At 36.6% G+C, this 27,591-nt stretch overlaps 1 protein-coding gene across 2 annotated transcripts in view; it reads left to right on the top strand.

The window, feature by feature from the left end:
• Window positions 1–17,619, top strand: part of rasgef1ba (RasGEF domain family, member 1Ba) — a 169,998-nt gene extending 152,379 nt beyond the window's left edge. For both annotated transcript variants that reach the window (XM_051950397.1, XM_051950396.1), the window contains 6 exons: window positions 3,250–3,329; window positions 4,579–4,674; window positions 11,329–11,424; window positions 11,839–11,962; window positions 12,523–12,595; window positions 16,263–17,619. In XM_051950397.1, the coding sequence (XP_051806357.1) occupies window positions 3,250–3,329; window positions 4,579–4,674; window positions 11,329–11,424; window positions 11,839–11,962; window positions 12,523–12,595; window positions 16,263–16,287 (494 nt within the window). In that variant the 3' untranslated portion in view covers window positions 16,288–17,619. The remainder of the gene's footprint in view (window positions 1–3,249; window positions 3,330–4,578; window positions 4,675–11,328; window positions 11,425–11,838; window positions 11,963–12,522; window positions 12,596–16,262) is intronic.
• Window positions 17,620–27,591: the final 9,972 nt, after the last annotated feature.

Genomic DNA, 27,591 nt, shown 5'->3' with positions numbered 1-27,591 from the left:
TATTTCCCACAGAGCAGCTAAAGAACAGGTGCAAACTCTCAGGAGACGATAATCAAAGCCGCCGCTTTCTGAACATGAGCCGTAAAAACGATCAGGTTTCCACTCCTCTCTCTGCCCAACTGTAAGAGCTTTGTGTTCTGGTTGTCTGAGGCCACTGCAGGCACATAAATTGATATTTCTGCTTCTTCTGGATGATCTCTCGCTGCATGGACTCGAGCTCTATTAACCCTCTGAACCTCCAGACCTGCCCACAGCTTTGAGAAGCGTGTATCTTTGAAACAAATCACCAAAATAACACAGTTCATAGTAGTTACAGACCATAGAAACGGAAAGAATTTAAGCATTTTCTACTTTTCTTGACTTGCTGAGCTGTGATGCACTGTTCTGTCTGCTTAAAATTGTGATATTTCATCAAAATCATTTGATTTTGTGTAAAAATTCACCAAAAATTATCCATTTGCACCAATTAGGTTCTGTAAAAATGTAAAAATTCTGCAGTCTTCAGTGCAACGATGAAGTCATTGATGACTCAGCTGCAACCAACAGTCACAGGAGGAAAATTCAGGGAGTTTTTAGCTAAACTGAGCTGAACTGGTAGGCAAAATATGGAAACAAGTCAACAATATAAACAGTTAAAAACAGGTAATATGTACAATTAGCCAAATGTAAGCTGAAAATCACGATGTAAATGTATGTGAATGAATAAATCACCAAAATAAAACCATTTATCAGAGCCAAAAACTCTTTAAAACCAAGTTAATGATTAGATTTTAAGCTTTCCGACAGTCTTTGAACTCAACACGTAACCACATCTAAGTTAAAGTGATATTTCATTAAAATCACTTTATTCTACATGTCTCATTTAAAAATTTGCCAAAAATAAACCATTTGCACCAACTGAATTCTGTAAAAGTCCAAAAGTTCTGCTCCTTAAGTCTAATCGTGAAGTCATCGCTGACTCAGCTGTAACAACATTCATACGAGGACTTTTTTTCCCTCAAATCTTGTTGTTTTATTTCTCAATTATGTCATTTTTTGTCTCATCTGTGTCATTTTTTTGTCACTTTGTATCTTTTTTGTGTCTCTTTTTGTTTTGTTTCATGTCATTTTTTGTCATTTTGTTTCTCGCTTTTGTCGTTTTTCTCATTTTTGTTTTTTTTTTACTTTTTTGTCTGACCTTTGATGTTTATCTCATTTTTTTCTTTTAGCTTCTCGTTTTTATTTTTTGTCTCATTTGCGTCATTTGTCCATTTTTTTGTCACTTTGTATCTTTTTTTGTCTCTTTTTTTGTGTTTTGTTTCATGTTTGTTTCTAAAATTCAGGGAGTTTTCAACTAAACTGGGCTAAAACTGCGTGCAGATAGTAGATAAAGCATGCAAACAAATTATAAAATGTGAATACTAAAATATTTATAGCTTGTAAAATCGCCTTTTTTCACGTATGGATAACACCCATGGACTTGGAAGCAAATTGTTAATGCTGATTGCAGGATTTTGCAATGTTTAGACATAAATAATCAAAGAAAATCAGCTTTTAGTTTTCTTTTTTAATGCACAAAAGTGATTTTTGAGTTCTTTCTCCTTCTAGCCACGGTTGTTCTGTTTCCATAGAGGTGCAGGACTTTATATTGCAGAGAAAAATGAGCCCACAGTCAGTAAAAATGGAACAGAAGCAAAGAAAAGAACAGAAAATCCTCAGAGTTCAGAGGGTTAAGCAGCTTTTGAGTTCAAATATGATGCTAAAAATGATTAATCTGAGCCAAACTATCCAGAAATGGACCCTCATGCTGAGCCTTGGAGCTGCTCTGACGGTGTCTAGGTGTTTCTGGAGGTTTGTTTTCATCCTGAGGGCTGCTGGAGGAGCTTTAAGGGGGGGAAGGAGAGGAAACGTCCAGGCAGATGGTCAGCACTGACCAGAGAGAGTGTTAGGACACGAGGGGGAGGACGGGGGAGGAGAGGAGGGAGCATCGGAGTGCCAGCTGTCCTCCTCCCCACAGGCAGAAATCTCTCCACACCGGCCTCGTCTCCGGGGAACCGCCGGTGTTAGCGATGCATTCAGAGCATCCCTAAAGCCCGTTTATTATTTATCTTTAGCTTCACAGAGGCTGACGTGTGGGTTTATTTTAGTATTTATTCTGGCTTTAACTCCAAATCAGATCAAACGGACACCAAGAGAGCTGATCAGAAAAGAAAATTAGGCTCAGTTTAGACAATAAAACGTCAAGCTTCAGGGCTGAAAGTATCGATTGTTTTAATTGACAATCAATCTGTTGAGTATTTTGTTGATTAATCAATAGAAAATGATGGAAAATGTTCCATCTGCAACCCAAAAATATTCAGTTTCCTCCAACAAAGGAGGAAAAATCATGTTTTTGTTGCTTTGTTTCTCGTTTTTGATGTTTTTTTGTCTCGTTTGTCTATTTTTTTGTAGCTTTTTTTGTCTCTTTTTTTGTTTCGTGTCGCGTGTTTAATTCTTTTTGTCATTTTGTTTTTAGCTTTTGTCGTTTTGTCTCATTTTTGTCATTTTGTGTCGTTTTTGTAATATTTTCTCTTATTTTTGTAGTTTTTCGTCTTTTTTGTCTGACTTTTGTTAGTTAACTTAAACAAATTAATAAATATCTAAAAAAAAGTGCCTAAAAAATGAACAATATTATGATATCTCAAAAATCCCTTTATTCTACGTGTATAATCTTTTATAAAGATGCACGTTTGTGGTGAACTAATAGATTAAAACCCTATAATGCAGATAAATATCTGAAAATGTGTTCATATAAAAAAAACTAAATGACTAGATCTTGGAGGCTTTAAGTTAAAATAGCGAGAAACAAGGCGCCGTTTTAAAGCCCTGATAGAGGAGCGGTGTGTTTCTCAGCTAACACCTGTCAACAGCACAACACTGGAGTCTTTGTGAGCCGCTTCTGAGGCGAAACACGTCCACGAAACGTCACGTAAAAAACCCATTTCAGAGCGAGTGAGCTCGGGAGTGAAAATGAGGTTTTGCGTTTTGTTGTTTTGACCCCTGGATGCCTCGGACACGGCGAGGATCAGCATATGGGAAGCAGAGCGCTGGGAGGGGAAGCCAGGCGTGTGCTGAACTCTATTGTTTCCTTTGGCCTTCAAGAAAAAGAACGAAGCCGAGGAGGAGGAGGAGGAGGGGGATGTGTCTGGCTGAATGGGAAAAGGCCATGTGTGTTAATGCCGTCACGTGTGTTAATGCCCTCTTGTGTGATGTCTCTCTTGTGTCCTGCAGCCGGGATGAACATGAGTCCGGTGTCTCGGCTCAAGAAGACCTGGAGCAAAGTGAAGACGGCAAAGTTCGACATCCTGGAGGTGAGTTTTAATCCACGGAGCTGCTGCACAAGAAGACTAAAAGCTGCTGCAAACGTGTGGGGAGACTCACAAAAGTGCAGAAAACACTGAATGAAAATCAACACATTTTTCCACATACACCCCCTGTCAAAAGTTTTAGGACACTTTCTGATTTATTTGAATGAGAAAGTGTCCTAAAACTTTTGACAGGGGGTGTATGCAATAACTAATCAATAAACTGCAAGTTTTTAAGGAAGAAACCATCAAATTCTTTGATTTTTAGCTTTGAAAAGTGATATTATCTGTTTTTTTTCCCCTCTCTGAGGCCAAATATACTAAATTTCTTTGGGTTGAGTTCAAAACAAGACCTTCAGATCGATGTTGTTCCCATTTTCCGACATTATAACGGCAAAAAACTCTTTCATTTATCCTGAAAATCATTGAAAATCATTGCAGACTCTGTTAAAAATGTGTTTTGAGTAAGTTTTTCAGGAAGAAAAGTGAAAATTGTTAGATTTTCAGCTTTGAAAAGTGAATATTTTCCTGTTATAGTCAAAACTAGACATTCTGATCGACGTTTTACACCCTGTTTTAACATTATAGTAGCAAAAAATGATTATATTAATCATGAAAATAACTCAAAATCGTTGCAACCCCAATAAAAAGACACATCTTTTGCTTGAAACTTGAAATTTTGAGGTTTGAGTAAGCTCTAAAGGAAGAAAACTCAAAATTATCAGAATTTTATATTTTAAAAAAAGTGATAATTTTCTGTTTTTTTCTTCCTGTGTGACAAGAAATTGAATATCTTTGTGTTGTGGTCAAAACAAAACATACAGATTTAAGTTTTCCCCCATTTTCTGACATTAAAATGGAAAAGAAACTGTTTGATTTATCATGAAAATCTTTGCTTTTGCTTGAAACTTGAAATTTTGGGATGCCAAAGGACCCGAAAGATGAATTTTTCCACTTTTTTTTAAAGACTATGCAGTGAAAAAGTAAATTTTTTCTCGACATTTTTCATTATTTTTACCGAGCAGCTTTTTTTGTGTCTTTTCTAATTTATTTGCAGATCGTTTTAGATGCACATTTTATGAATTTTATGCACTTAAAGACCTCTAAAAGCTTCAGATGGTCCATATTGTCTGACTCGCAGCATCACGGCTTTAACTTCAATGATGTAAATACGATTAAATGTGTAATTTAAAGCCTGTTAATCATAAATTTATGAGCCTGTTCTCAACCCGACGCTGTACTTCTTCCTCCGCAGCACCAAATGGATCCTTCCAGTAACTTCTACAACTACAGAACAGCTCTGAGAGGAGCCACGCAGAGATCCATCACCGCCAACAGCAGCAGAGAGAAGGTACACTAGAAAAAATGCCCCTATCAAAACAAGAAATAAAAAACTTATTTTAAAGAACTTTTACCTTGAAATAAGTGGAAAAAAATCTGCCAATAGAACAAGTGAAAAATGGCTTGGTAGGATTTCTCAAAATAAGATATGACATTTAGAATGTAGAGATCTTAAAATTAGCTGGGAAAACTTATTTTAAGTTCTATTTTACCAGGATTGTCAAGCTCAGGTGTCTTAACCCTCCTGTTGTCCTGATTTATGGCACCAAAAAATATTGTTGCCTTGTCTGAAAAAATCCAAAAATTCAGAAAAAAATTTCCCCAAATTTATAAAAAAATTGCAAATTCTTCAGGAAGAAAATTCCTTAAAAGTTTTCCTTAAAAGTTTTATTTAAAAAAACCTTAATTTGGCAAGAAATAAACATTTAAAAATTTTTTAAAAATCTATAAAAATTGTATATATTTTCATAAAATGAATAAAAAAGCTTCCTAAAAAATCTTAAAAATATCTAAACTGATTACATATGTATCAGTAAAATTTGGAATATTTTCTTTAAAAACATTCACAAAAAAATCAACCAAAATCCAGCGAATTTCGCTGGATTTTGGTTGATTTTTTTTGTGTGAATGTTCTTAAAGAAACATTTTTTTAAACATTTCTTTTTTTTTTCCATTAAAAAAATGTTCAAAAATTTCCCAAAAGTGTTGAAACTGTGGAAGTTTTCACTGTGAAAATATTCTTTTTCCACATTTTCAAACTTTAAAACGGGTCAATTTGACCCGCAGGACGACACGATTGTTCAACTTATTTTGAATTTTCTTGTAAAATTCAACTCAAAACAAGACAATTTTAGAATTGTTTGACTTAACAAGATATTTAAGACACGTTCTCTTAAAACAAGTCCCTCCATCTCGCTGAAATGTCTCTTGTTAAGTGAATTTATCTTAAATCAAGTGGGATGAGACATTTTGACTAAAAATAAGACAAACAGACTTGGTAAGATTTAGAGTTTTTACAGTGCAAGAAGCTTTTAGTAGCTTCTGTACTTATTGGCGTCTTATGGGTGCAGTTCAACTGAAAACTCCCTGAATTTTTGTTAAATAAGTCACGTAGAATTAAGTGATTTTGAGGAAATGCCATGATTTTAAGCTGAGGTTTGGTTACATTTTGAAGGAATTTTGAGCTCAAAAGTTGAAAAATCTCGTGAGTTTTGCAGTTTGCGGCTCTGATAATTGGCTTTTTTGGGGGTGATTTGTTCATTTGTTCCAATAAAATAGCAGGCCTTTCCAATCTACCAGCAGCTTTTGTGGGTTGAGAGGGTTAAATAATGTTTAAAATTCTAATAAAACCGCCACAGCTGCTGAGAAATCAGGTCAAACTGTTGGATAAAGTCTGAGTTTAGTCTGGTCAGTGGGAGATGGTCCACAAACAATTCCTCTGCAGTGACGCATTTATCAACCAGAATTTATAAAAGCTTAAACATGTGCAGTCCAGAGGCTGGTTTATATTTGATGCGTTTCGTTAAGAGTGAAAAATGAGTGAAAACCACTCGACAGCTGCAGGGAACTTTCAGTTTCTGATTAAGTTCTCTGGCCTCTGGAGCTTCTGTAAAAGTCTTATTGAATTACTCACCAACTATTTTTATTTATAAACAGGTTTGAGCGCATTTTTAAGAAAGAAAACTCTCCGATTGCCTGATTTCAGCTTTTTAAAAGTGAATATTTTCATTTTTTTTCCTCTTCTGTGACAATAAGCTGAGTATCTTTGACAAAACACGACATTCTAAATGAGGCTTTTCATCATTTTGTGACCGTTTAAATACCAAATAACTATTAAATGAACTATGAAAGCGATCGATTCATCAGAAAAAATGAAAGACGACAATGAAAATTGTTATTAATTGCAGCCCCAGTAGGAAAATGTTGATGTTCTTCTTGAAAGTTGTAGAATTACTGAACATTTGAAGAAGCTAAAGGACTTACTATGTTGTTTAAAAAGTCACACTGCAACATTTTTCTAACTTCAAATCAGCTTCTTTTGGTAAACAAGGTTTATTTGGGTCGTTAGTTGTTCCAAAAACACAGAGAAAAGTGCAGAAAAGAACCGCTGGGGGGTAAAGAAAAGCGTCATTCTCTGCAAAAACAAACTAACGATCATAAATTAGCGATCTATTAAATCTATTTCACGGTGAATATTAAACTAAAGCTTAAATTTTATTGCAAATCAAATCACGTTATCTGTCAGAGAAATCACAAGGAGACATTTCCACCGATTCGTTAAGCCCAATCATTCTTTATTGGCTCCTTTTCTTGCTTTTATTCTTCCAACAGTTTATCATCAAAGCCGTTAATGCTCATTTTCTTTAAAGCTCTTTGTAGTCGCTGGTTTTTACAAATGTCACACAAGTTAACATAATTATTCCAGCTGCAATTCATCCGCTGTACTTTATCGTCCAACTCTGAGACCAGCAGAAGATGTGACGTGACCACAGATAAACTGGATTATTCTCCACATTCCTCTTTGTAAAACAGTCGTTGCTCCTCAACCAAACACCAAACACACACCGAGTCTGTTCCAGATCTGCCAAGTGTTGCTTCAAAGAAATCAATGCAGCATTCTTTGATTTTTAGCTTTAAAAAGTGAATATTTTCTGTTTTCTTTCCTCCTCTATGACCAAATAAACTGAATATCTCTATGCTAAGGTCAAAACAAGACATTCTGATCGACGTTTTTCACCATTTTCTGACATTAGAATAGCAAAAAACAATTCCATTAATGGTGAAAATAATTGCAGCCCCAATAAAAAAATAAATGATTTGCTCAAAACTTTACATTTTGGGATGATAAAGGACCTGAAACATGACTTTTTCCAAATTTTTTTAAGATTATGTATTAAAAAAGTCACATTATGACATTTTTTGTAGCATCAAATCGGCTTATTTTGGTGAATAAGTTTTATTGTTCTACTTAAAACTTGTGCAGTCGCTATCAGTTGTTGCACTTCTAATGCACTTCATTCTGAAAACACAATAAAAATTGACGCATTTTTCCACATAATTCAACTAATCAATCAGCTGTCAGCTCATGAATGAACCCTTTGATGGGTCAAAAGGGTCCAGTGGAAAATCTCCTGACCCACACTGCCCATCAAAGGGTTCATCACCAGCTATTTAAATAGTTTCTCTTAGTAAAACAGAGTCATGCTTCTCAACCAAACACCAAGCACACACCGAGTCTGTTCCAGATCTGCCAAACGTCGCTTCAAAGAAATCTACTGAACAGCAAGCGTCCAAAAGCTGCAGCGAAAACCGACCAAAAACGTTGGAGCCGTAAACAAACGTCCAGAACACAGCAGACTTCCTGGGAACTTTCCGTTTCGTGACCTCGACCTCTTGTCCTGGAATGTTTGCATATCTGAGCTCCCAAAAAAAAAAACAAGAACCGTCGGGGAGCCTGTTGACGGAACACTGTGTCTCTAATAATAAGGAGCACTTCTTCAGCGTGTGATGACGGACAGCGGAAGACGCTATGTGACCTGGCAGGCGGCCATGTTTCCTCCCAGACCCTCCTCGCATCTTGACCCACATTCGCTCGGCCTCGGCTCGTTACGCAACGACTCGCTGTCCGAGTCTCTCCGGCTGTAAACACGATAGCGAGCCACGGCGCTGAGGCCCGTCTTCCTGTTTCACTTCAACATCCAGGCTCAGATAAACATCCCAGCCTTTTACATAACTCCAGCCGGCGTCACCGCAACACTTTGTTCTTTTAGCTGCGGGGGTCAGACACGAGAAGGTCAAGAGGTTTCCAGTCAGTAGGAGCCCAATTATTCACTATAGGAGGCTCTGGATGTTGGTCAAAACAAAACGCATGAAATATAAACCAACATCTCTGTGGGTTTGGGACACTTTTTGCAGCAGAGATTAAAATCTAATCCTACATTTTTTGCAGCAGCAGCAGCAAAAACATATAAAACACTGCATGATGATCAAATTTGTCATTTTTTTGCACTTTTCTTTGAGAATATGCAGAGAATGATGCTTTTCTTTATCCTTTAATCCTTCTTTTCTGCACTTTTTTTGGTGTCTTTTCTAAATAAAATGTCTTAGCATGACTGTTTTTCTGCAAAATCGTAAAAACGTGTGTAGAGACTGGTACTTTTCTTGATTTATTTGGAAAAAATTAAGCTTATTCTCCAAAAGCAGCTGATTCGATATCAGAAAATGTTACAAAGTGACTTTTTTTTTTACTACATACACATAAAAATCTGCACATTAATCAAACGTTTCATGTTTTTCTCACTTTTCTTTGAGAATATATAGAGCGATGCTTTCCTTTATCCTTTAATCGTTCTTTTCTGCACTTTTCTTGGCGTCTTTTCCAAAAAATAATGACTAAATATGACTTTTTTACTACAGAATCTGCAGAAACTGTTGCTTTTCTTTATCCCTTAACTGCACTTTCCTGCAAATTTCTTGATTTATTTGGAAAAACAATAAATCATCACCAAAAGAAGCTGATTTAATGCTATCATCATTATTATTTAATTTTAAACATTAAAAAAAGTCATTTTGTATAATAATTTCATTTAGCTGTACACGTTTAATTTGCAGATTTTTGCCTGTTTGCTTCTTTTTTGTGATCTAATAATCATTTGGTCAGGTGGAGGTTGATTTAAAACGTACCCTTAAAATAAACTCGATTAAATTTAGTTAATAAAAAGTCAGAAAATGCTGACGGCTTCATTTCAATTTCGATTAAAATTCCTTTTGATCAAAAATTGTTTGTTTAAATCCTCATTTTCAACCTTCATGAGGCAAAAACGCCTCAAATCGTCCGTTCATTAGATGACAACGACCGTCTAATAAAAGCAGACGGTAATAATAGCGTTTGGATTTCCACATCTTTTAATAGATGCCGCGTCCCGTGCAGTCGATCTAATTTTTGCCTCCGTCTGGCTCCAGACCTTTAACGCCCCTCGCTGTGAAAACTACTTCCGCCCTCCGGGTTATTTTTCGCTCTCTAAGCAGAACTTGTGTGTAAAAGAAGCGAGTGGATTCATGACGGCAGCCTCCGATCGTAAACGACATCCTGCAGACCCTCAGAGTGTAACAGACCAGATTCTGTCGCACAAACAAGCTTAAAAACTCTCGAGATGGATTCACTGGTTTGGCAAAAAATAAGAGCAGTAAGAGCCTGAATCAAACGAAACACTGCCTGCAGTTCAATCGAAACATTTACTGAATTTTTGCCGCGTCACTATTGGACGTAGCTGAGTCACTCACGGCTTTTCTGTTGCGACACGAACCGCAGAATTTTTTGTTCTATAACAATTCCAGTTACTGCGATCTGTTTATTTTTGGCAAATTTTAAAATGAGAGCTTCTATTTTGGATCGTTTCTCAGACGTGTTAAGTTCAAAGACTGTCGTAAATTTGAGAATCTGATGATTCGCTTTGTTTTTACACTTTGTGACCCTGTTAAACGGTGCGATTTTGGCAAATTATTATTGTTGTTTTTAAATAATGTGACTTTCAAACCACTCAGCAGCTTCTGGGGGTCCAGGAGGTTAAATAATATTTTAAATTCTAGCAAAACCGCCATGAAGAACAACCGAAAAGCAAAGCAAAAAAAGACAGGAAACACCCTGACAAATTATTTAGCCAAGCACATAATGAAATGTAAGAATGTGCTCTTATTTTTACAGCTTCCAATTAAGATAAATGGTTTAATTTTAGCAAATTATTGTTTTATTAAATAAAATGTCATTCGAATCTGTTGGAAGCTTTTTAGAGATTCAGAAAGTTTAATAATATTTGAAAATCTACCAAAAAAATCCACCAATATATCGTATTTTTGATGAAATATTGTGATTTAGATTTGTAGACAAAACCAAAAATAAGACATGATGCCTTCAAGGACTGTAGTAAAATTTAAAATCCAACAATTCTTTCTAATGTACAGACTCTGGCTCAAGATTTTGTCTAAAAAACAAAAACAGCACAAATATACTTTTAGAGCTCCTCCTCTGGTTTTTCTTCGCCGCCGTCATGAATGTTTGATAATCTGTGGTGTGGAATCATCGGGACAGTCAGGAACGAGGTCACTGTGCTGGTTTATAGAAGCCCTCGGTGCAAAACAAAAAGCCGTTGTGGGTGTTTTTCGAGCAGAGCGGCTGACGATAAATTCCAGATTTGAGCAGCTCCAACCAGCTCGGCCTCCTGATGGTTGGAGTTCTGCCACAGAATCCCTGCAGCTTAAAAATCCAACATCATTTGGTGCTTCTTCCTCAATCTTAACTGTCATCTTTCAGTAAATTTACACGAGATTTGCATGAATTTCCGACTTTTATGCTCCAAAATGCCATTTATTCACAACATGAAGGCAGAAATTTAACCACAGCAGCTTAAAATCAAACATTAATTGAATGGAGTCCCTCTACGTTGTGCATTGACCTGATTCACTGTGAGGCGATTCATTATTTAAGGGGAATTCTTCTTCTTCTTCTTTGGAAAATATGCCCTTTCTACAACCTCACTTCCCCATTTTTGGTGGACAGATTTGTAGGTCATGTTATTTGTGTGCTTTGAGATCATTTCTTTGTCAAGTTTCAACCTTTGAACCAGCATTTACACCGAAATTAAAACCTCTTTCTGTCGTCTTGCAGATCGTCATCCCTTTCTTCAGCCTGCTCATCAAAGACATCTACTTCCTGAACGAGGGCTGCGTGAACCGGCTGCAGAACGGACACATCAACTTCGAGGTAAAGGTTGATTTTTGACGGGAGTTTCCCCGGCAACGGGCAGTAAGTTTTCCCTCCACAGCTGGCTTTTCGTTGGCGTAAAAACGTCACATTTTTTAGCACTTCCCTAAAAACTGCAGAAGAAAGAAGAAGTAAGACTCAAGTGTTGGGCTGCGTTTCCATGGAACAAACAAGGCGACCGGTTTCCACTCGTGTTCGGTCACTACGTCGCTGAATCAGACTCTATTTTGAGGATTCCTTCTATTCTGGGGAACTCCTTTTCTGTCCTGCAGCATTACCACATCTCTGAGCACATTGTCCATGTTAAGGTTATATAATCTGCCAAAGCGTCACCATGTGGCTTATTTGGAGCATAAACTCTCTCTAAACATGTAGATTAATTTTATATTCACCTGCGTTTTCGCTGTGTTGCAGAAATTCTGGGAACTGGCCAAACAAGTGAGCGAGTTCATGACCTGGAAGAAGGTGGAGTGTCCGTTTGAGAAAGATCGCAAGATCCTGCAGTACCTGCTGACGGCTCCAGCGTTCAGCGAAGATGGTGAGTTTATCGCTGAATGAGGACTTTCTGGATGAACGATTCATGCAAATGCAGATAAATGTGAAGTTACAGCCATGAATACTAGCAGCAAGGGTGAAATTCTAGCTTTATGCTCTAAAAAAAAATTAAAATATTGCTTCCAGTGTCTCTAAAGCTGACTAAAATGACAAATTGTGCATTATTTTCATATTTATATGGAGAAATTCCATGTTTTCGGTCTTTATGATGATCTCGTCGATTAAACTGCTGTCAGGAGCTTCAATTTTAATTGGCAAAAATAGCAAATAACAGAAAATTCCACACGGTCGGCTAACATTAAGGCTGTGAATTTTGGATTAAACCGACAAAAAGAAATTTACAAGACGAAAAATGGAATAAGAGGTTGGAAATAAAAGGTCTGCACACTTTTCTGCTCCAAAAAGTCATTTATTTTTCAGCATATCAATCTACAGTATCATCTTTAAGTGAATTTAGATGAGCTTACAAGACGGAGAATGGGTTTAGAGATTAGCATGTCTACAGAAAAGAGACGCTAATCCTGCTTGACTTTGTCGTTGCAGCGTTGTATCTGGCATCATATGAGAGCGAAGGTCCTGAGAACAACATGGAGAAGGACAGATGGAAGTCTCTGAGGTGTGTATAAACCCCCCACCACCACCACCACATCTTCCTCCTCACATAAACTCGTCCTCGGGGGAGATTGGAGTCTTTCAATCACGGCTGTCATCCTGCATCCCTCCTGCTCCCCGGCTGACCAGATAGATGTAGGTCACGCTGATGCTGACCTCTCACGCTATTCAATAAACGCATTTAAACACACCGACGCACCGCTGGGCTCTCATCGCTCTTCGGCGTCGCCTGCGTAAAAGGACATCAGTCATTTTCACACAATTACGTGTCACAATAAGGGCGAGCGCCGCGCAGCACCGTGGATGTGCGCCATGGAAGATGGATGGGAGGAAACCGGCTCCAACTCGCCCCAGAGAGCTGACGGAGGAAGATTTCCTCTCGCTTCAGCGTCGCACGCCAACGTTTAATTGACACAAACTGAGTCAGGGATGTTCGGTTTCTCCAGAGACGGAAACGGGTCGTAGAGCTCGAGATCAGACGGACATCGACTCATGAGTACTCTGACCGGCCTCTTTAGTAGCCGTGAAATCGAGTCGTTTCTACTTTTACGAAGCTTCTGCATGTTCAATTTTTGTTGGTTCTGTCAAAAAGGGTCATAGTTGTACTAAATGTTGACTATTGAAGTCATACATTGAAGTCTTCCAACGAGTCTTCCAACAATAGTAAAGAAGAATTATGACTTTTTTTTGACATCAACAAAATCTAGACAATGTAGCTTTATAAGAGTAGAATTTATAGCAGTTCTGGTTGTGAATTATATTAAATTTCATAGTCATGTAACTGTATTTGCATCTGATTTTGACCTAAGTGATCCGTTTTGTCTCCAGAGAAACCACAAATCCACAACTGCAAATTAAAGTTTCTTTGGTCCTGTAAAATGTCTAAAATTCAGAACAGTCCACCACAAACCAACAGGTGACATTATGGTGGCTAAATCCATCTTTTATAAATAGTTTTTTATAGCTAAGAAGGCAAATATTTACCTGAAGAGTTGGAGCAGACCAAAACAGAGTTCAGAAAGTAAAAATTGGACAAGCATAATTCCAAATTAATGTTTCTTGGCTCTTGTATGATGTCTAAATTCCAAACAATCAACTGCAAACCAATAAATCTATCTTTTATCTAAGGTTTATGAAGATAAGAAGTTGGATACTTAAATCAAGAATTAGTTGGAGGAGACCAAAACAGAGTGCAAAAATGCACAAATTAGGAAGAACAATACCAAATTAATGTTTCCTGGTTCTTGTATGATGTCTAAATTCCAAACAATCAACCATAAACCATCTTTTATAAACAGTTCATGTAGATAAGAAGTTGGATATTTACCTCCAGAGTTCAAAAGAAAGTGAAAATTGGACAAACACAACTCCAAATCAATGCTGAAACGGTTTTGTTTTTGTGAGGTGTGTAAACAAAAACAGATTGCTAAGTTTAGGAATTTAAAGATATTCACACATTAGTGCTGTGTGGAGTTTCCCTTACTGGACAAAAAAATGTTATTGCTGCTTTAAACTCCTTTAAAACAATAAAAAACAGACATCATGCAGCCTCCTCCTGTCAGACATGATGGATTATGACAGCTAACGCCAACCTCGTTCCTACAGACACAACGCTTTGGTGTAAAAATACAACCAGTGTTTATGGACTGGGATGATTCATGGCTGACAGTGGGGCTGCATGCTGCCAAGAACCGACCCGACCGACCGGCCGCCCACACGCATGAATCAGATCTGCTGCCAGGTCAGAGGTGAAGCAGGTTTTTGGTGAGCGTCGGGTTAAGCTCCGGCCGGCTCAATCCGCCCGGCTCGGTGTGTGTGGTCACGTTTTCTGACTTCCTGCCAACCCTCCCTCCGTCCCCCTGAGCCTCGCCTCCGCTGCGACGCGATCTGTCACTTTATTCCAGCCGAGCCTCGTCAGCAGAACGCATTCTGTCCGACACGGCAGCCGGAGGATTGTTTCTCAACACACACTCACAATACTGCTGCAAATACGCCGAAAACAAACTGTTGCTATGCGATTCTGCATGGATTTAAAACTAAAATACCCACCAAATTTGAAGGGAATCTGTTCTGTTGCAAAATATCCTCGGTTCTGGGCAGTTGTCCAAGATATTTAGCATCGGGTGCACTGTAAAAACAAAGTACTTAATTAGAGGTTAATCTACATTTTCAGACTTTATCGAACAGCAAAGTCTCCAATTGACTTTTTTAGAGTAAAAACTGTATTGGTAGGCAAAGTATGTAGTTAATCTCGAATATAAAACATTAATGTGATTAAATCCCTTATTTTCTTGAATTTTGATGTTTTTGTTGCAGCTTAACTTGGGTTTAGAGTAAATTGCAGGGCCGGCCGCTGGCATAAACACTCTATGCCGTTGTTTATAGCCACATCCACTAGAGGGGGCCACACCACAATAAGTGTGTGATTCGCATTTGTCCCTGTCTTTATTCCAATAAAACATAAATCTGTTAATGCTGTTAATCATGTACATGTGTGTTTTAACCCAATTACAAGCTGTGCACGTTATTTGGTAGTTGCCCTGTGCATGTTTTGGGGCCACAAAAAAAATCTTGCTTAGGGCCACCAAAGTCCTAGGGCCGGCCCTGGTAAATTGCATCAGAATTCTTGGAAATTTCCTCCATTTTGCAGCATACCAAACATTGCAATGTGAAGAAGTTGATCATTTCTATCAGTAAAAGGCGCTTCTTGGCAGTTTCCCGTGATATTTTGCATTGGGTGCACTGTAAAAAAGTTTGCTAAATGGACTTCAAACTACTATTTTATTGCCTTCAAAGTGTTATGAAGTGGCAAACAAGGCTCCAGTTTTTTTTGTATTTGTTTCTTAGATGTTCAGTAAAAGCATCTTACACTCTATTAATCCTGTTTACTTGTCTTCAGGACTGCACACCTGAACATTATCAGTGTAGAAAAACTAGTTGGTAAAATCTGTAGTTCAATCAAAACTATGAAGACGTGAGCAGGAGTTGTCGAAAATAGTCCCTGATTTCAAAACTTTTCTCAATTAGAGGACATTGCTTGACATTTTTGTGCCAAGTTTTCGAATGTACAAAAGCCAAATCTACATGTTTTCTAGCATTTTAAGAAATGTCACATTCAGAAGAAACATCATCAAATGCTGAACGATTTATCAATTTCAAAATAAAAGCATGACTTTAGGATATACACTACCTTTCAAAGGTTTGGGGTCATCCAGACAATTTCATGTTTGCGCTGTAAACTCACACTTTTATTCCTTTGCTAGCATAATCGCAGAAGGGTTTTCTAATCCTCAATTAGCCTTTAGCTAACACACTGTAGCATTAGAACACAGGAGTGATGGTTGCTGGAAATGTTCCGCTGTACTCCTATGGAGATAATCCATTGAAAATCAGCCGTTTCCAGGTAGAATAGTCATTTACCACATTAACAATGTCTAGACTGGATTTCTGATTAACTTAATGTCATCTTCATTGAAAAAAACTGCTTTTCTTTCAAAATAAAGACATTTCTAAGTGACCAAAACTTTTTAATAGTAGTGTACATGCATGTTTTCAATCTGTTACATGAGGAATGTTGAGCTTAAGTTTGACTTTAGACTTTTTTCACTGCAAATCAGTTAGCCCCACATGGACGCTATGCTAACAGTATTTTTCCTTTGATGTCTCCACAGATCCACTCTGCTAAGCAGGGTCTAAACCAGAACCCAACAGACGAGTTGACGCCGCTGTTGTCCAAACTCAGTATCCCCGTGTTGGAAGGGAACCGACAATCTGTACTCTGGCTGGCGAGGACTTTCTGTTCCACCCTCCAGCTTCAGATTTCTACCGAGCTCTGCTTTTCCTGACCCTCCTGCTCTTCGTGCTGTATATTTCAGGACAGCTGTTTTTGCATCTCTTTGTACGACTTTATAGTCCTTTTGTTATTTTTGAAAAAAAAAAAATGTTACAAACCTTCGCGGTGAAAGAGGAGGCGCTTTTTTCTCGTCCGAAGCATATTTTTGGTTCCGGTTGAACCTCCCCCGTGAGCGTTACAGTCATTGGGGTTGTTGTTTCCCCGCCAGTTTATCTTGTGTCAAAGCTTACAGAGTTAGCCGCTGGTCGGCTAAACAGAGACTTTTTCTCTGGTTCCACTAACCAGCATTCTCCATACGGAGAACTTTAACCTGCAACACTGTCCACCATTAAGCTAACCGTCGTTTGGAGTCACCTTCCTTTTGTATCTTCACGTTTCTGAAGGTTTTGTTGTGATGTGAACATAAATGCACCGGCTGCATTTTAAAAGAGATGTTTTGTGTTGTCATAAAGAGTTTTGTGATTTTTTTTTTTTTTTTTTTTTTTCCAGAGCAGGGAGCGACACTTAAATTTGTCATTTCGGACTCACTCGAGGTGCCCAGATACTTTAAACAAGTCAGGAGTTGTTGATTCTGTGTTTAAAGCCTGCTGAGACCTTCAGGAGTGAGGCCGAACGTATGATAATCAGTGTTACGTTGACGCTCTGTCGTTTTTCTTGAAACATGAGCGTGGTTGTGCTGCCCCCTGCTGGTCCTAAATGGATTTCCGTGTGGTTGAATAATGTGAACTGAGATTTTCTGTTGAAGCTTAGATTATATCCTCTTTATTTTTCATATTATTAAAAAAAAAAAAACCTCCTTATTTGTTTTATTTATAAACCTGTGTAGTCACATCATGCTGATATTTACTCTTATTTTATTGTTATTTAATTTGTACTAGGTACATAACATACTTTAGTAGTCCTCAGATATTGCTTAATTATTATTTTTTTTATTTTCATTTTGCTTATTTTTCAAGGTTCAGAGTATGAAGTTGAAGATTTTTGACTGATGTCTGCTTCGCCTTGACTGCTGTTGTGGTTTATCGTGTACATACTGTATGTTTCTTTATTATTTTCACCTCCCTGTGTTCATCCGTTTGTATTTGGACTGTTAAAATTTAATAGAGGAACCGTTTATACATGAAATAGTTGTGTTTAAATGACAAAGTTAATAAAACCATGTTTAAAAATGACAAGTGGCTCAGAGTTTGTTGAATCTTTTGTCAAACTCTTAAGTCTTATCAGGTTTTTGAAGCTTCCTGCTGCATCTAAAAAACTTGTGTATCCTAAGAGAAGACATTAAATTCATGTTGTATCTTACAAAACAGCTGAATATCACATGAAAAAGTGAATAAATTTAAAAATGTGTGTTGAAACTGCAGCTTTTGACTCAATAACGCTTGTAAAAACCAAGAGCTCCTGTATTTGTGACTTCCACTATAAAAAATGATGAAAATAAGTTTGCCAGGGTTCTGACTGGTAACAGCTTATTAAATAATGAAAATAATAGTTTAAATATTCCTTTAAAGCAATCCTTTTAGGTCTACATTTCCTTTACACTGACTTCTTGATATATGTACAAGTATTTTGGATGGAATATACCATTAAGCCCAATGTTCAAGGGTTCTTCTGGGAATATACCATTAAACCAACCTTTTAGGTAAATGTTCCAGGATGTTGAGGAGAATATACCATCAGATCAGCCTTTTAGGTCTACATTGGAAGATTTTAGATTACAATATTACTCTAAACCATCATTTAGGTAAACATTTAAGGTGGAATACTCCTTTACACCAAGATGTTTTTTGGTCTACATTGAAGGATTTTAAGGTGAAATATTCATTTGAACGAACTTTTTAAGTTTATGTTCAAGGATGTTGGGTGGAATATACCATCAGACCAACCTCCAAGGTCTACAGTAGTCAATTTTAGGTGGAATATACCATTAAACTCACCTTTTAGGTCTGCATTGGAGGATTTTAGGTGGAATTTTCTTCCAAACCGTTTTAGTCTGCATTTAACTATGTTTAGGATGGTATATTCTAGTGATGGTGAAATCGAAGCTTCATGAAGCAATGAACCACTTTGACACATCTGCTTCAAGAATGACACATTGCTTCGAAGCATTTGACACAACGAGAAGAGTGACATCTGCTGGTCATGTGTCAGAACTGCATCTAAGTGGAAACAACTGAAAAAACCTCAGGACTGCTTGTCTCACACTGCTTTGTACTTGCAATAAATGTTTTAAAACATTATAAAATGTATGTTTGTGTGCATATATGTGTAGTGTGTTTCTATGAATGAATGTGTTGTGTATGTGTGAATATATGCGTATGTATCTGTGTGTTATTTAATGTATTTAATGCAACTAGATATATCTAAAATAAATTCTAACTAAATGTATACTCTCCTTAACTTCTCTCAAAATGACAAATGCACTAGCGTAATCTCCTCCTTTCAAAAACCCACAATTTCAGGAGTGAATCAGACCCCTTTGCCTTTTGAGACCTGGACAGATTGAAATGTCCCACCCCTTCAAAGTTCACGCGAAGCAGCGCCACACGCGATGTGACGTAACGAGGCTTCGCTCTCGATAGTCACATGATTGTGGGCGTGCTGAAGCAGGGATCGAAACACCGTCTCAGAACACTTTTGCTTTAAAAGCTCGGCAGTGTGTCAAGCAAACTGGCATGAGTGTAACATCACTAGTATATTCTTCCAAACCAACTTCTCAGGTCTACATTTCAGATGGAATATTCCTCCATACTAACTTATTGGGTCCACATTGAAGGATTTTTTTTTCTAAACCACTCTTTCAGGTTGATATTTGAGGTTTTAGGTGGAATATTCCTTTTAACCAGCCCCTCATGTCTCTTTGGGAATTTTGGATTTTGGATGGAATACTCAGTTAAACCAACATTTTAGGTGCATGCCCATGGATTTTTGGTGGAATGTTCCTTTAGGGTGGATGTGTAAGGACCTTGTAGGTGGAATATTCCTTTAAACCAACCGAAACGGTCGATGACATTTTTTCAACATGTCGTAAAAACATGACATATGATGAAATAATGTGAAGTAGGCAGCGAAAGATGCTATTGAGCAGTTTGCTTTGAAAAAAATATCATCATGAATTTTATCAAAAAAAATCGCCATAGTATACTATGTCGAAAAAAAATGCCATTTTTTCAACATGTCATAAAAACATGACATATGATGAAATAATGTGAAGTAGGCCACGAAAGATGGTATTAAGCAATTTTCTTTGAAAAAAAAATCATCATGAATTTTGTCCAAAAAAACTGCCATAGTATACTATGTCGAAAAGAAATGCCATTTTTTCAACATGTTGTGAAAACATGTCATATGACGAAATGATGTAAAGCAGGCTGCGAAAGATGCTATCGAGCAGTTTTCTTTGAAAAAAAAATCATCATGAATTTTGCCCAAAAAAACGTCATACTATACTATGTCGAAAAAAAAATGCCATTTTTCAACATGTCGTAAAAACATGCCATATGATGAAATGAAGTAAAGTAGGCCAAGAAAGACGCTATCGAGCAGTTTTCTTTAAAAAAAAAATCATCATGAATTTTTACCCAAAAAACGCCAGTTTCGTATGTCGAAAAATAATGCCATTTTTCAGCATGTCGAAAAATAATGCCATATTTCAGCATGTCGTAAAAACATGCCATATGATGAAATAATGTAAAGTACGCTGTGAAAAAGATGATAGAGCAGTTTTCTTTGAAAAAGAAATCGTCATGAATTTTGTCCAAAAAACGCCATAGTATACTATGTCGAAAAAAATGCCATTTTTTCAACATGTCATCAAAACATGACATATGATGGAATAATGTAGAGTAGGCCGCAAAAGACGCTATCGAGCAGTTTTCTTTGAAAAAAAAAACGCCATGAATTTTAGCCAAAAAAAGCCATAGTATACTATGTTGAAAAATAATGACATTTTTTCAACATGTCGTAAAAACATGCCATATGATGAAATGATGTAAAGCAGGCTGCGAAAGATGCTATCGAGCAGTTTTCTTTGAAAAAAAAATCATCATGAATTTTGTCCAAAAAAAGTCATCGTATACTATGTTGAAAAAAAATGCCATTTTTTCAACATGTCGTAAAAACATGACATATGATGAAATGATGTAAAGCATGCCGCAAAAGACGCTATCAAGCAGTTTTCTTTTTTTTAAAGTATTGTTTTTATTGCCATTTTTCGGCTTTATTGGATAGACGAAGAGAAAAAGACAGGAAATGGGGGAAAGACATGCAGCAAAGGGCCACGAGGGGGAATCGAACACAGGCCACTGCATTGGAGACCAGCCCTTACACACAGTTCATCTGCTTAACCCGTTGAGATACACAGGTGCCCCGATTGAGCAGTTTTCTTAGAAAAAATAATCGTCATGAGTTTTGTCCAAAAAAATCGCCATAGTATACTATGTCAAAAAATGCCATTTTTTCAACATGTCCTAAAAACGTGCCATGTGATGAAATAATGTAAAGTAGGCTGCGAAAGACGCCATTGAGCAATTTACTTTGAAAAAAAACAATTGTCATGAATTTTGTCCAAAAAAACCGCCATAGTATACTATGTCAAAAAATGCCATTTTTTCAACATGTCCTAAAAACATGGCATATGATGGAATAATGTAAAGTAGGCCAAAAACGCTATCGAGCAGCTTTCTTTGAAAAAAAATGCCATTTTTTCAACATGTCGTAAAAACGTGCCATGTGATGAAATAATGTAAAGTAGGCTGCGAAAGACGCCATTGAGCAATTTACTTTGAAAAAAAACAATCGTCATGAATTTTGTCCAAAAAAAACGCCATAGTATACTATGTCAAAAAATGCCATTTTTTCAACATGTCCTAAAAACATGGCATATGATGGAATAATGTAAAGTAGGCCATGAAAAACACTATAGAGCAGTATTCTTTGAAAAAGAAAATCGTCATGAATTTTGTCCTAAAAAACGCCATAGTATACTATGTAAAAAAAAATGCCATTTTTTTAACATGTCGTCAAAACGTGACAAATGATGAAATAATGTAAAGTAGGCTGAGAAATACGCTACTGTGCAGTTTTCTTTGAAAAAAGATGTCATGAATTAAAAAAAACCATAGTATACTATGTCGAAAAAAATGCCATTTTTCAACATGTCGTAAAAACGTGCCATATGATGAAATAATGTAAAGCAGGCCGCGAAACACGCTATCGAGCAGTTTTCTTTGAAAAAAAATCATCATGAATTTTTACCACAAAAACGGCAGTTTACTATGTCGAAAAATAATGCCATTTTTTCAACATGTCGTAAAAACGCGCCATATGATGAAATAATGTAAAGTAGGCCGCGAAAGACGCTATCGAGCATTTTTCTTTTTTGAGAGTATTGTTTTTATGGCCATTTTTTGGCTTTATTGGATAGACAAAGAGAGAGAGACAGGAAATGGGGGAAAGACATGCAGCAAACAGCAGCGAGGGGGAATCGAACCCGCTGCGTTGGAGACCAGCCCTTACACACGGTTCATCTGCTTAACCCGTTGAGCTATACAGGCGCCCCAAGCAAACAGTTTTCTTTGAAAAAATAATCATCATGAATTTTGTCAAAAAAACTCCATAGTATACTATGTCGAAAAAAATGCCATTTTTCAACATGTTGTAAAAACATGCCATATGATGAAATAATGTTAAGCACGCCGCAAAAGACGCTATCTAGCAGTTTTCTTTGAAAAAAAATCATCATGAATTTTTACCAAAAAAACGGCAGTTTACTATGTCAAAAAATAATTACATTTTTTCAACATGCCATATAATGTAAAGCAGGCTGCGAAAGACGCTATCCAGCAGTTTTCTTTTTTTAGAGTATTGTTTTTATGGCCATTTTTTGGCTTTATTGGACAGACGAAGAGAGAGAGAGAGACAGGAAATGGGGGAAAGACATGCAGCAAACGGCTGTGAGGGGGAATCGAACCCGCTGCATTGGAGACCAGCCCTTACACACAATTCATCTGCTTAACCCGTTGAGCCATACAGGCACCCCTATCAAGCAGTTTTCTTTCAAAAAGAAATCATCATGAATTTTGTCCAAATTAAAAATCGCCATAGTATACTATGTCAAAAAATGCCATTTTTTCAACATGTCCTAAAAACATGCCATATGATGAAATAATGTAAAGCAGGCTGCGAAAGACGTTATCGAGCAGTTTTCTTTGAAAAAAAATCATCATGAATTTTGTCCAAAAAAAATCGCCATAGTATACTATGTCAAAAAATGCCATTTTTTCAACATGTCCTAAAAACATGGCATATGATGGAATAATGTAAGTAGGCCGTGAAAAACACGATAGAGCAGTATTCTTTGAAAAAGAAAATCGTCATGAATTTTGTCCAAAAAAACTGCCATAGTATACTATGTCGAAAAAAATGCCATTTTTTTAACATGTTGTAAAACCGTGACAAATGATGAAATAATGTAAAGTAGGCTGAGAAAGACGCTATTGTGCAGTTTTCTTTGAAAAAAAATGTCATGAATTAAAAAAAAAACATAGTATACTAGGTCGAAAAAAAATGCCATTTTTTCAACATGTCGTTAAAACATGCCATATGATGAAATGATGTAAAGCAGGCTGCAAAAGACGCTATCGAGCAGTTTTCTTTGAAAAAAATCGTCATGAATTTTGTCCAAAAAAAGTCATCGTATACTATGTCGAAAAAAAATGCCATTTTTTCAACATGTCGTTAAAACATGCCATATGATGAAATGATGTAAAGTCGGCCGCAAAAGACGCTATCGAGCAGTTTTCTTTGAAAAAAAATCGTCATGAGTTTAAAAAAAAACGCCATAGTGCGTCGAAAAATAATGACATTTTTTCAACATGTCATTAAAAACATGCCATATGATGAAATAATGTAAAGCAGGCTGCAAAAGATGCAATTGAGCAGTTTTCTTTTTTTAGAGTATTGTTGTTATGGCCATTTTTTGGCTTTATTGGATAGACAAAGAGAGAGAGACAGGAAATGGGGGAAAGACATGCAGCAAACTGTAGTGAGGGGGAATTGAACCCTCTGCGTTGGAGACCAGTCCTTACACACAGTTCATCTGCTTAACCCGTTGAGCCATACAGGCACCCCTATTGAACAGATTTCTTTGAAAAAATAATCGTCGTGAATTTTGTCCAAAAAAAAGGCCATAGTATACTATGTCAAAAAAATGCCATTTTTTCAACATGTCATAAAAACGTGCCATATAATGAAACAATGTAAAGTATGTCGCGAAAGACGCTATCGAGCAGTTTTCTTTGAAAAAAAAATCATCATGAATTTTGCCCAAAAAAAATGCCATAGTATACTATGTCGAAAAAAATGCCATTTTTTCAACATGTCCTAAAAACATGTCATATGATGAAATAATGTAAAGCAGGCTGCAAAAGATGCAATTGAGCAGTTTTCTTTTTTTAGAGTATTGTTGTTATGGCCATTTTTTGGCTTTATTGGATAGACAAAGAGAGAGAGACAGGAAATGGGGGAAAGACATGCAGCAAACAGCAGCGAGGGGGAATCGAACCTGCTGCGTTGGAGACCAGCCCTTACACACGGTTCATCTGCTTAACCTGTTGAGCCATACAGGCACCCCTATTGAACAGATTTCTTTGAAAAAATAATCGTCGTGAATTTTGTCCAAAAAAAACGCCATAGTATACTATGTCAAAAAAATGCCATTTTTTCAACATGTCATAAAAACGTGCCATATAATGAAACAATGTAAAGTTGGCCGCGAAAGACACTATTGAGCAGTTTTCTTTTTTTAGAGTATTGTTTTTATGGCCATTTTTTGGCTTAATTGGATAGACAAAGAGAGAGAGAGACAGGAAATGGGGGAAAGACATGCAGCAAAGGACCACGAGTGAGAATCGAACCCGCTACATTGGAGACCAGCCCTTACACACGGTTCATCTGCTTAACCCATTGAGATATACAGGCGCCCCTTTTGAACAGTTTTCTTTGAAAAAATAATCATCATGAGTGCTGTTAAAAAAAACGCCATTTTATACTATGTCTTAAAAAATGACATTTTTTCAACATGTTTTAAAAACATGCCATATGATGAAATAATGTAAAGCAGGCCATGAAAGACACTATCGAGCATTTTTCTTTTTTGAGAGTATTGTTTTTATGGCCATTTTTTGGCTTTATTGGATAGATGAAGAGAGAGAGAGACAGGAAATGGGGGAAAGACATGCAGCAAACAGCAGCGAGGGGGAATTGAACCCTCTGCGTTGGAGACCAGCCCTTACACACGGTTCATCTGCTTAACCCGTTGAGCTATACAGGTGCCCCAACCAAACAGTTTTCTTTGAAAAAATAATCATCATGAATTTTGTCAAAAAAAAACTCCATAGTATACTATGTCAAAAAAAATGCAATTTTTTCAACATGTCGTAAAAACGTGCCATATGATGAAATAATGTAAAGCACGCCGTGAAAGACGCTATCGAGCAGTATTCTTTGAAAAAATAATCATCATGAATTTTGTCAAAAAAAACTCCATAGTATACTATGTCAAAAAAAATGCCATTTTTTCAACATGTCGTAAAAACGTGCCATATAATGAAATAATGTAAAGTAGGCCGCGAAAGATGCTATCGAGCAGTATTCTTTGAAAAAAAAATCATCATGAATTTTGTCCAAAAAAACGCCACAGTATACTATGTCGAAAAAAATGCCATTTTTCAACATGTCGTAAAAACGTGCCATATGATGAAATAATGTAAAGCACGCCGCGAAAGACGCTATATAGCAGTTTTCTTTGAAAAAAAATCATCATGAATTTTTACCAAAAAACGGCAGTTTACTATGTCGAAAAATAATGCCATTTTTTCAACATGTCGTAAAAACATGCCATATGATGAAATAATGGAAAGTAGGCCACAAAAGACGCTATTGAGCAGTTTTCTTTGAAAAAAAAAATGGTCATGAATTTTGTCCAAAAAAAAACGCCATAGTATACTATGTCAAAAAAATGCCATTTTTTCAACATGTCGTAAAAACACGCTATATGATGAAATAATGGGATGTAGGCTGTAAAAAACACGATAGAGCAGTTTTCTTTGAAAAAGAAATCATCCTGAATTATGTCCAATAAAAACGCCATAGTGTACTATGTCGAAAAATAATGACATTTTTTCAACATGCCATTAAAAACATGCCATGTAATGTAAAGCAGGCTGCGAAAGACGCTATCGAGCAGTTTTCTTTTTTTAGAGTATTGTTTTTATGGCCATTTTTTGGCTTTATTGGACAGACGAAGAGAGAGAGAGACAGGAAATGGGGGAAAGACATGCAGCAAACGGCCGCGAGGGGGAATCGAACCCGCTGCATTGGAGACCAGCCCTTACACACAATTCATCTGCTTAACCCGTTGAGCCATGAAGGCACCCCTATCAAATAGTTTTCTTTCAAAAAGAAATCATCATGAATTTTGTCCAAATTAAAAATCGCCATAGTATACTATGTCAAAAAATGCCATTTTTTCAACATGTCCTAAAAACATGCCATATGATGAAATAATGTAAAGCAGGCTGCGAAAGACGTTATCGAGCAGTTTTCTTTGAAAAAAAATCATCATGAATTTTGTCCAAAAAAAATGCCATAGTATACTATGTCAAAAAATGCCATTTTTTCAACATGTCCTAAAAACATGGCATATGATGGAATAATGTAAGTAGGCCGTGAAAAACACGATAGAGCAGTATTCTTTGAAAAAGAAAATCGTCATGAATTTTGTCTAAAAAAACGCCATAGTATACTATGTCGAAAAAATGCCATTTTTTTAACATGTCGTAAAACCGTGACAAATGATGAAATAATGTAAAGTAGGCTGAGAAAGACGCTATTGTGCAGTTTTCTTTGAAAAAAATGTCATGAATTTAAAAAAAAACATAGTATACTAGGTCGAAAAAAAATGCCATTTTTTCAACATGTCATAAAAACATGACATATGATGAAATGATGTAAAGTCGGCCGCAAAAGACGCTATCGAGCAGTTTTCTTTGAAAAAAATCATGAATTTTGTCCAAAAAAAACGGCAGTTTACTAGGTCGAAAAAAAATGCCATTTTTTCAACATGTCGTTAAAACATGCCATATGATGAAATGATGTAAAGCAGGCTGCGAAAGATGCTATCGAGCAGTTTTCTTTGAAAAAAAAAATCATCATGAATTTTGTCCAAAAAAAGTCATCGTATACTATGTCGAAAAAAAATGCCATTTTTTCAACATGTCGTAAAAACATGACATATGATGAAATGATGTAAAGTCGGCCGCAAAAGACGCTATCGAGCAGTTTTCTTTAAAAAAAATCGTCATGAGTTTAAAAAAAAAACGCCATAGTGTGTCGAAAAATAATGACATTTTTTCAACATGTCATTAAAAACATGCCATATGATGAAATAATGTAAAGCAGGCTGCAAAAGATGCAACGTTTTGGTCACATTTTGGATGACATACTAAACTATGACGTTTTGGTCACATTTTGGACGACAAACTAAACTATGATGTTTTTTGTAACATTTTGGACGACATGCTAAACTATGACGTTTTGGTCACATTTTGGACGACATACTAAACTATGACGTTTTGGTCACATTTTGGATGACATACTAAACTATAACGTTTTGGTTACATTTTGGATGACATACTAAACTATGACTTTTGGTGACATTTTGGACGACATACTAAACTATGACATAATAAACTATGAAGTTTTTTTTCATATTTTGGATGACATACTAAACTATGACGTTTTGGTCACATTTTGGACCACAGACTAAACTATGACGTTTTGGTCACATTTTGGACCACAGACTAAACTATGACGTTTTGGTCACATTTTGGATGACATACTAAACTATGACGTTTTGGTCACATTTTGGACCACAGACTAAACTATGACGTTTTGGTCACATTTTGGATGACAGACTAAACTATGACGTTTTGGTCACATTTTGGACCACAGACTAAACTATGACGTTTTGGTCACATTTTGGATGACAGACTAAACTATGACGTTTTGGTCACATTTTGGACCACAGACTAAACTATGACGTTTTGGTTACATTTTGGACGACATACTAAACTATGACGTTTTGGTCA

Source organism: Acanthochromis polyacanthus, chromosome 7 (genome assembly GCF_021347895.1).
Source record: "Acanthochromis polyacanthus isolate Apoly-LR-REF ecotype Palm Island chromosome 7, KAUST_Apoly_ChrSc, whole genome shotgun sequence".
Lineage (NCBI taxonomy): Eukaryota > Metazoa > Chordata > Actinopteri > Pomacentridae > Acanthochromis > Acanthochromis polyacanthus.
Note: the sequence above shows the minus strand (reverse complement) of the source record. Positions and strands in the feature narration are given on the sequence as shown.